This window comes from Gossypium raimondii, chromosome 4 (assembly GCF_025698545.1).
Source record: "Gossypium raimondii isolate GPD5lz chromosome 4, ASM2569854v1, whole genome shotgun sequence".
NCBI lineage: Eukaryota > Viridiplantae > Streptophyta > Magnoliopsida > Malvales > Malvaceae > Gossypium > Gossypium raimondii.
Window position 1 is genome coordinate 14,654,189 of NC_068568.1, and position 11,039 is coordinate 14,665,227.

The window sequence follows — 11,039 nt, forward strand, 5'->3', positions numbered from 1 at the left end:
GGTGGAAAACTACTGTGAGTTCCATCATGTGGAGGGACATGAGATTCAAGAATGTACAGAATTCAGAGCATTGGTTCAAGGCATGATGGATAACAAGGAAATGAAGTTTTACGAAAAAGTTAAGGAGGAAGGGAGTATCTACACATCTGAATCCACGAAGGTGCCAAGAGTAACGCAGTCGGTGGTCATCATTTCGCGACCAAAGAATAATGAAGTGAGAATGCCAGTAATGCCAAGGATCATAATAAAGAAACCTGCAACCTTTTCTTACCAAGATAGTAGAAGGGTTCCGTGGAACTACGAGTGCAATACAACTGTCCCTGGAAAGGAGACTGCAAAGGACCAAGGTGTGAGTTCCGATCCAGAACCTGTGAAAGAGGAAGAAGCTGTGGAATTCCTCAAATTTTTGAAGCATAGTGAGTATAATGTGGTCGAATAGTTGCATAAACAATCGGCTCACACATTCGTACTAGTCTTGCTCTTGGATTTCGAAGTACACCGTAGTGCGTTGATGAATGTGTTGAACGAAACCTATGTAGCCAATGATATTTCTGTCAATAAATTGGACCGGTTGGTCAATAATATCAGTGCTGATAACTTCATATTCTTCAACGATAATGAGATACCACCTGGGGGCATGGGATCTACTAAAGCTTTGCATATCACTACACGATGCAAGGGGTATACTTTGCCAGGAGTGTTGATTGACAATGGATCAGCTTTGAATGTGTTGCCATTATCCACACTTAACAGACTTCCCATAGACAGCTCGCACATGAAAACATGCTAAAATATAGTGAGGGCATTTGATGGTACAGAAAGGAAGGTCATGAGACGAATTGAGATACCCCTATTGATCGGCCCAACAGTTTACGAGGTGGATTTTCTATTGATGGATATCAAACCCTCCTACAATTGCCTACTAGGGAGACCATGGATACATTCGGCGGGGGCCGTACCTTTATTGTTACATTAGAAATTAAAATTGGTGTCAGAAGGCCGGTTGGTGACGATAAATGCTGAAGAGGATATTGTAGCGGCCGTATCCAATGAGGTGCCGTATGTGGAAACCAATGACGAGGCGGTGGAATGCTCATTTTTATCTCTGGAATTTGTAAATGCAACATTTATTCCTAAAGGGAGTAAAATTTTGGTGCCTAAAATATCCAAAACTACAGAGATGGGTTTGCAATTGTTGTTGGGGAAATGAGCTTTACCTAGAAGAGGATTGGGGAAATACCTTTAAGGGAAGATTGGGGTTCTAGCGCTAAAAGAAAAACAAGACAACTTTGGTTTAGGGTACAAGCCAGATAGAGAGCAGAGGAGGAATGAGCTGGAAAGAAGGCAAGAAAGAAGAAAGACGCGTCTAAATAGGGAGGAAATCAAATAGGAGCCAATGATAATTCCCCACATATCCAAAACCTTCGTGTCTGGGGGTATTATTCACTTTGAGAGAAGGATATCAATTGAGGAAAGCATCGAGGAGACACTGGAAAATGTGCACATCAATGCCATTTGTGAGGGTACAAAGGAAGAATGAATTTTGTCAAACATTTGTCCTTATGAGCCTGGGAGTGTTCTAAATAGTTGGACTACGGAAGAAATACTTGAAGTCTTTAGAACTGTCTCAGAGTAATATTCAGAACAAATCTGTCGTTTTAGCCTAGAAATAATAAGAACTCTTTTGTGAAAAAGGCTTATGTTCAAATATCTTTATTTTAATGAAATACATCTTTGCAATTCTTTCGAGCAAAAATTCTTTTATTCTTACCGGACGGGTACATACATTAAATTATTCTTTCATTTATAATCATATTGCACAAATATTTATACATAAATTCATACATTCTTTTGTAACCATATTAGGTTCCTGTATATCAATGACGTGAATGACGTTGCTACAAACTCAGAGTTTCCTCTTGAACGAAACATGTGTTTAGAGGGATCACAGGACTTTGAAGGTGACGTAGATGGTGGTTTATCTTTGGACTTGTTGAGAATGGTAGAATAGGAAGAAAAACAAATTCTACCTTACAAGGAAGCCATTGAGGTTGTGAGCTTGGAAGAAGGGAAAGAGGTGAAAATTGGAACTGAGATTTCCGCAAAGATAAGACGAGAACTCATTGAATTATTCCAAGAATTCAAGGATGTCTTCGCATGGTCATACCAAGATATGCCCGGGTTGAGCATCAAAATTTTAGTGCATCGCCTACCTATAAGGGAGGATTGCAAGCCAGTTCAACAAAAGCTCAGAAGAATGACGCCTGATATTGTGCTTAAAATAAAAGAGGAAGTCAAGAAGTAGTTTGATGCTAGGTTTTTACAGGAGATCAAATATTCTGAATGGGTAGCCAACATCGTTCCAGTCCCTAAAAAAGATAGAAAAGTATGAATGTGCGTGGATTATAGAGATTTGAACAAAGCAAGCCTAAAAGATAATTTCCCATTGCCATACATTGATACTTTGGTGGATAATACGACATGATATTCGCTGTTTTCTTTTATGGATGGTTTTTCAGGATACAATCATATAAAGATGCATCTTGAAGATATGCGAAAGACTACATTCATTACTTTGTGGGGAACATTTTGCTATAAAGTGATGCCATTCAGATTAAAGAATGCGGGAGCAACATATCAGAGAGCCATGGTAGCCTTGTTCCATGACATGATGCACAAGGAGGTTGAGGTTTATGTTGATGATATAATTGCAAAATCCAGAACAGAGGAGAAACATGTGCAGGTCTTGAGAAAATTGTTCTTAAGACTAAGAAAGTTTCAGCTCAAACTTAATTCAACAAAATGCACTTTTAGAGCTAGATCAGAAAAGTTGTTGGGCTTCGTAGTCAGTGAAAAAGGAATCGAGATTGACCCAGACAAAGTCAAGGCAATACGAGATTTACCGCCACCACGTACTCAGAAAGAAGTTTGAGGTTTCTTAGGAAGATTGAATTATATTGCTTGGTTCATTTCGCAGTTGACTGAAAAATGTGATCCCATATTTCGTCTTCTGAAGAAACATAATCTTGGTGTTTGGAATGAAGAATGCTAGGAAGCTTTTGAAAAGATAAACAATACCTATCCAATACTCCAATGCTGTCACCACCTAGCCCAGATAGACTTTTGATTTTGTATTTAACGGTATTTGAAAATTCCACGGCATGTGTGTTGGGTCAACATGATGCGACTGGAAAGAAGGAGAGGGCGATATACTATATCAGTAAGAAATTTACTGATTGTGAAATGAGATATTCTTCTTTTGAAAAATTATGCTGTGCCTTGATCTGGACGACAAAGAGGTTGAGGCAATACTTACTCTATCATACGACTTGGTTAATTTCAAAATTAGACCCTTTAAAGTATATGATGGAGTCAACGGCATTGAATGGGAGAATGACTAGATGGCAAATCCTACTCTCTGAGTTTGATATAGTATATGTAAGTCAGAAGGCCATCAAAGGGAGTGTGATAGCAGATTTCTTGGCTAGCAAAGCTTTAGAAGATGATGAACCTCTGGACTTTGATTTTCCGAATGAAGATTTGATGTATGTGGCCAATGATGAAGAAGACTCCCAAGAAAATCATTCTTGGAGGTTAAACTTTGATGGAGCCTCAAATGCATTAGTCTATGGGCTTGGGGCAATCCTGGTATCTCCAAACGGGGATTATCATCCTTTCGCCAGTAAATTGGACTTCAATTGCACTAACAATATGACTGAGTATGAAGCTTGCATCATGGGTATTCGAGCAGCCATAGAACGAAAAATTAAGACATTAGAAGTATATGGAGACTCAATATTAGTGATATACCGACTAAAAGGGGAATGGGAAACGAGAGACCCCAAGTTGATTCGTTATCGGAGATTGGTTCTGGAATTGATTGAAGAGTTTGACAAAATTACCTTCTGTTATCTCCCACGGGAAGAAAATCAGATGGCTGACGTTCTTGCTACTTTAGCCTCCATGATTAAAGTAAATCAGTTACAGGACATGAAGCCCATTCAAATTAGTATTTATGAGATCCCAGCCCACTGTTACAGTATTGAAGAAATGGAGAATGATAATCGTCCATGGTACCAAGATATATTTCTATATGTGAAGAATCGTGAATATCCTAATCAGGCAACGGAGAATGATAAGAGGACATTGAGGAGACTAGCTATTGACTATGTCTTGGATGGAGAGATCCTATACAAAAGGAAAAAGGATCGAATACTATTGAGATGCGTGGATGCTGTAGAGGCTAAGGAAATTTTAGAAGAAGTCCATGAGGGTGTTTGTGGAACGCACGCCAATGGATTCATTATGGCTAGACAGATCATGAGATTCGGGTATTACTGGTCCTCCATGGAAGGAGATTGCATCAACTATGCCAAGAAGTGCCACAAATGCCAAATTTATGGGGATAAAATGCACGCACCTCCTTCACCTCTTCATGTTATGACTTCTCTGTGGCATTTTTCCATGTGGGGAATGGATGTCATTGGGGCAATATCGCCAAAGGCTTCTAATGGACATCGTTTCATTTTTATGGTTATTGATTACTTCACTAAGTGGGTAGAAGCAGCCTCATATGCTAATGTTACGAAGTCAACAATCAGTAAGTTTTTGAAGAAAGAGATTATATGTCGATATGGAATGCCTGAAAGGATCATATCTGACAATGCGTTGAATTTGAATAACAGCACGATAGCGGAAGTCTGCAACCAGTTCAATATTAGACACCATAATTCATCACCGTATCGTCCGAAAATGAATGGTGCAGTAGAGGCAGCCAACAAAAATATCAAGAAAATTATGGCAAAAATGGCTGAAACTTACAAGGATTGGCATGAGAAGTTACCATTCGCTCTTCTTGCTTACCGAACATCTATCAGGACTTCTACTGAAGCAACACCTTTTTCTTTGGTTTATGGGATGGAAGCAGTCCTACCCATTGAAGTCGAAATTCATTCTCTCCGGGTATTAGCTGAATTAAAATTGGATGAGGCCGAATGGATCCAATCTCAGCATGATCAGTTGAACCTGATAGAAGAGAAAAGACTAAAAGCTATTCGTCATGGTCAAATGTATCAGAAGCAAATGATGCGAGCTTATAACAAAAAGGTTCGTCCCAGAGAATTTCATGAGGGGGACTTGGTGTTGACAAAGATCCTCCCTTTACAAAAAGATTTCAGAGGGAAATGGATGCCAAACTGGGAAGAACCTTATGTTGTAAAATAGGCTTTTTCTGGAGGTGCTTTGATTTTGGGTGAAATGGATGGTAAAAACTTACCGAATCCTGTAAATTCAGATTCAGTGAAGAAATATTTCACTTGAAGGAAAAGAAGGAATCAAAGTGAAAACCTACACAAGGCGCTTTGAATAAAAAAAATGGAGAGGCCAATGTGAAAACCCGCAAAGGGCACCTTGAGACCAAAGGGGATTTGAGTTGAAAACCAGAAAAGGGCAGCTCAAACATTGATCAGATTGGGCCATGTGGTGATCTTGCTAAACCTAAATCAACAGGGAAAGGATATGCAACATCTTGGAGCATCGACAAAGTACTATGGATCTCCTAAACACATGTTAAATTTAAAATGATTCTTAGTTTGCACAGAGAAGTTCAAGCTGTGATATCCAATGCACCTAGTCTTCATATTACTTATACATAATTCGTTTGTTCTTGTAATACTTTATTCTTCATTGTTTTTGAATATCTTTTCAAGACACTTGCTCTCAATAAATTTCTTTTCTTTTATTCATATTTGATAATTCATTTCTAGCTCAGTATTATCTTGGTGCGAGCATGTTGCGTTAGAATAATGATTAATGGACTAATAAACTTTCACAAAGGAAGTTCTGCATATTACTCTGGAAGATTCTAAATAATACAGTAACCTGAAACATGACTATTTTTTAGAACATGCCAAGTTTAAAATTTTGTCGAGATATCTTGTTGGTGACAAAGTTTTAATCACCAAGGGATGAGAAGAAGTTCCCTTTAAAAAATAAAATTTTTCGTTTATACAAGAGAATGGGGTAGGACATCTTGGGAATGGTGTAAAAGACCAAAAGAAGTTTCACATTCTGTATCCTTGAATTGTGATGGCAAAGGATTGAGAAAAGACCAGATCTTTTTACCCTTGGGTTACAACGAAAGAAAGATGGTACAAATTTTGTATCCCAATGGATCGAGCCTCGAGGTTTACAGTGGGGGCAATCTGATTAAGTGTTTCTTTGAAAACACCAGCTGAGTAGGAAGGCGTTGTAGCACGTCAGTGATAAAGCCTTAATAAAATTCAGGCAATGATAACCTAAGTGATAAAGAAAGAACATTCTCACAAAAAAAAAAATATTCTACACTCATGCAAACACCATTCATACATGTCTGGCTAAGATCATTTGATGCATTTTTGATCATGCCATCCTCATCTTAGGCATAATTGGGTTCATCATACAGGTCATGTTTCATAAAAAACAGATCAGTGAAATCATAAAGCCTTATCTCCCTGAGCAACAATGGAGCAGGCTAAAAAGTAGCAGATCTTGTCTTCATGTATTGGCGTGAAGTAGATCGAAGATAACAGATCCTGTCTTCCTATATTGGTAGCGAAGTGGATCGAAGATGCAGATCTTGTCTTCCCATACTGGTGGTGAAGTAGATCGAAGAAAACAGATCTTGTCTTCATGTATTGGCGTGAAGTAGATCGAAGATAGCATATCCTGTCTTCCTATATTGGTAGGAAGTGGATCGAAGATACAGATCTTGTCTTCCCATATTGGTGGCGAAGTAGATCGAAGAAAGCAGATCTTGCCTTTATATATTGGCGTGAAGTAGATCGAAGATAACAGATCCTATCTTCCTATATTAGTAGTGAAGTGGATCGAAGATGCAGATTTTGACTTCCCATACTGGTGGCAAAGTAGATCGAAGAAAGCAGATCTTGTCTTCATGTATTGGCATGAAGTAGATCGAAGATAACAGATCCTGTCTTCCTATATTGATAGCGAAGTGGATCGAAGATGCATATCTTGTCTTCCCATACTGGTGGTGAAATAGATCGAAGAAAGCGGATCTTGTCTTCATGTATTGGCGTGAAATAGATCAAAGATAACAGATCCTGTCTTCCTATATTGGTAGCGAAGTGGATCGAAGATGCAGATCTTGTCTTCCTATACTGGTGGCGAAGTAGATAAAAAAAAAACAGATCTTGTCCTCATGTATTGGCGTGAAGTAGATCGAAGATAGTAGATCCTGTCTTCCTATATTGGTAGGAAATGGATCAAAGACTAGATCTTGTCTTCTCATATTAGTGGCGAAGTAGATCGAAGAAAGCAGATCTTGTCTTCATGTATTGGCGAAGATAGCAGATCCTGTCTTCCTATATTGGTAGGAAGTGGATGAAAACTAGATCTTGTCTTCCCATATTGGTGGCGAAGTAGATCGAAGATGCAGATCTTGTGTTTCCATATTGGTGGTGAAGTAGATTGAGGAAAACAGATCTTGTCTTCATGTATTGACGTGAAGTGGATCGAAAATAGCAGATCCTGTCTTTTATATTGGCAGTGAGGCAGACTGAAGTGGGCGAATCTTATCTCCCTGAAGTTGCAGTGGAGCAGATTAAGGCCAATAATCCTATCTCCCTGAAGTTGCAGTGGAGCGGATTAAAATCATGGATCTTATCTCGCTGAAGTCACAGTAGAGCAGATCGCATTAAATTAATTTTTAAGTTGCAGTGGATCAAGTTGAAGCTATAAGTCTTATCTCCCTGAAGTTGGAGTGGAGCAGATTAAAAATAGAAAATTTTGTTCTCTTGAGAAACTATAACATAAGAATCCTATCTCCCTGGCATTGCAGTGGAGTAAATTGAAGCAGATGCAGTAGGAAGGAATGAGGCTACTCGAAGAAGAAGGGTACCAAGGTCCAGCACGACCGGACAAAATTGGGTATTTTTAAAGTCTTTGCTCCGTTCCCGCTACACGATAACGAGCAAAGAGGGGCACCTGTAATACCCAAATTTTTACCCGGCCCACAATAAACAAATAAAGTCTAGTTTCTACAAACCCAATTACGGGACAAAATACATGGCCCGATTTCAAACGGTGGCCCAATTACAAACGCGGCCCAAAACAGTTTCAAAAAAATCCCTAGGGTTTCTAGGGTAAGCATGGCTGCCTCGCCGTCCTCACGCGTACCAGGCCCTTCGCACGCCTTCACCTGCACGGCAAGGAAAGAAATCAAACAGCAAATATGGAAAGCGAATCAAAGATTCACAAATCAAATAAGAAACATATTTTTTTCTTTTTTAGATTTTTTTTCATTCGGCTATAAAATAGCCATAGAAGTATTGTAAAAAAAAAGGAAGAAAAGAAAATCAATAAAGAGAGAAGGCTATTAGTTTTTCAAAACAGAGAGTTCAAAGAAGGAAAAAGCAGAAATCAATTCGAAGGTTGCTAATCTACTGCTAGATCATATATTTTTTTTATTTTTACTTATTTGCATGCATATAATCTAAGTAAAAAGAAAGAAACAACCTTTATTTGTTTCTGAAATGATTGAGGGAGCCACCCGCGATGATCGGTGGCCGGAAACCCAAAGGTTTTCGTGATTTCTTAGCGTCTTCTGATGTTTTTTTTGAAATTTTGAGCCCGGATTCGGGTTAAGGGAGGCTGAGGAAGTCGAATGGGGAATATTCCCCTCTTCCGGCCACTACAGACGGCGGCGCCGTAGTCGGAGGCCGGCGATCGGGTCAGCGATAGATGACCGGCCAGTAACTGGACCTACGGCAGACGACGTGAAAGGAGAGAGCTTTTTGAAGGTTTTTTTTTTGAATAAGGCTTAAAATAATTTTTTTTGGGAGTTAGCGGCTTAAATAGCCTAGTGAAACGATGTCGTTTCACCAGGCCTCCCCAGGTGCCAAAACGGCGTCGTTTTGGGGAGGCCAACCCTACTCCGACCCGACCCGACCCGGCCTAGGATCCTCGTGTTTTTGAGTGGAGGGGAAAATTACGCTTTTAGCCCATCCGCCTTTTAATATTTTTACAATTAAGTCTATTTTATTTTTAAAATTCGCTCTTTAATTTACTTTAAATTTCGATTTAGCCCTACCTGAACGACGTCGTTTTAGAGGAGAAGGGAAAATTTCCCTTCCAGCCCTTCTATGTAATTCGCGATTTTATCCCAGATTTTTGCCTACAGTTCAATTTAGCCCTTTTTTCTTTTCTTTATTTTTAATTAATAATGTAATTATCTTTTTTATATATATGGATATAAATTTATATTTTTTCAATGAATATTTTCCTATATTTATATTTTTAATGAATATTTTCATATATATATATTTATGTTTTGAAAATGATTAAATACTTGTTTTTTTAAAAAACACCTATTTATTATTATTATTATATATATATATACGTATAATTATTATTATTTATTGTCATAAATATATTATATATTCATTATATAAATTTTATAATTCTAGATTTCATATGTAAATCCATATGCATGTTTTTTATTCTTCATAGGTTCTATGAATATGTTATGGACTTTCTTTTCTTTATACGTTTTCGCTTATTTCAATCATTTGTTTATCAATTTATGTTTTCATATTTTTTATTTTGTTCATTTATTTGATATTTTACATGTCATTATTTTTATTTATTTATTTATTTATTTATTCATATTATTTCTATACAATTGTTGTATTTATTATTGATATTTGTTAAAGAGGCATCTATTCATACATTCAACATAACATTACGTCATCTTTTTACTCGAATTTACAAATAGAATTTTTCAAAATAGAGATATACTCTTATTTAGGATTTTCGAGAAGATTGAGCCCTAACGTATTGGGTCCCGATTTTCTTCGTTAAATCTAACAATCGAGAATTGCTCTTTAATCAAACAAAATAAAACTTGTCATCGGGAATTCAATATGTTGTGTCCTAACGTATTGGATGTGACACGTTGATTTCTCGAGACAAAGATTTTTTTTAAAAAATAAAGGAAATATTGAATGGTTGGGATTTTAGGAAATTGTGTCCTAACGTATTGGGCTGCGATTTCTTCATAAATTTTAAACAATTAGATATTTTCTTAAATTTTATTACACGATTTTTTTGGACTAACTCATTTTGAAGAGAATAAAATGTTGTGACCTAACGCATTGGGTGTGATATTTTTCTTTTTTTCAAAATGAGATAGTCTTAATAAATAATTTAATTTAATTAATGATCGCATTTTTTAACTCTCGACTTGAAGTCATTAATTAATCAATTTGGTACCAATTTTTGGGCGTTACGAGGGTGCTAATCCTTCCTCGTACGTAACTGACTCCCAAATCCGTTTTTCTGAAACTCATAGACCAAAGTCATTTTTTTAGGTGATCCAATCACACCTTAATAAAAGATTGGTGACGACTCTCAATTTTTGTTTTTTTTTCTAAAGTCGACAACTAATTTTTGTTTTTTTTCCAAAATAAAAGCAATGGTTTCGACACGTATGTGAAAGAATAATTTATTATAAATTAATAATATACAATATGTGATTTAGGTTTAACTCACCATATTACAACCTTACTCTTGTACATTTATTTAGATTCATTGTTTTAATAAAATTTTTCCCTTGAAAGCTTAGATACAAACTGAACAAAAAAAAATGCATTCAAGACAAATTCTTTTGATGAACAAATTGGAACTCTCTTCACTCGTATGTCATTCGGTAACCAAGTCTTTCATATATATATATGTATAAACAATATTAGACTTGTGAATCTCCGGATAGTATGACCAACTAAAGCCATTAAATTTCACCCATTTAGGTACCTGATAGGGCATGAAATAAAAAGAGACCATCTTCGCTTTAGTTTATTCAAATATAGTATTTCTTTAAATAATGTAAATAGATCATATTATGACTCTTATTAAAATATCATAATTTTGTTAGAGCTGTAAAAACAAGATTTGATATAAACTTAAAACTATAAACCATGATTTGCCATGTCAAATCATCAAGAACAAAACTAGATACAAAAGAGTACATGAATCAATGG

At 36.8% G+C, this 11,039-nt stretch overlaps 1 protein-coding gene across 1 annotated transcript; it reads left to right on the forward strand.

The window, feature by feature from the left end:
• The first annotated feature begins 3,366 nt into the window (after positions 1 to 3,366).
• LOC105767277 (uncharacterized) lies at positions 3,367 to 9,519 on the forward strand. The gene is made up of 3 exons (XM_012586782.2): positions 3,367 to 4,122; positions 8,631 to 8,801; positions 9,511 to 9,519. Exons 1-3 carry the CDS (start codon positions 3,367 to 3,369, stop codon positions 9,517 to 9,519), a joined length of 936 nt encoding a protein of 311 aa, XP_012442236.2.
• Positions 9,520 to 11,039: the final 1,520 nt, after the last annotated feature.

Coding starts and splice junctions, on each gene's coding strand:
- LOC105767277 (XM_012586782.2), top strand. CDS start 3,367: ATGGAGTCAACGGCATTGAATGGGAGAATGACTAGATGGCAAATCCTA. Junction 4,123..8,630: donor ATCGTGAATATCCTAATCAG/GCAACGGAGAAT, acceptor TGAAATTTTGAG/CCCGGATTCGGGTTAAGGGA.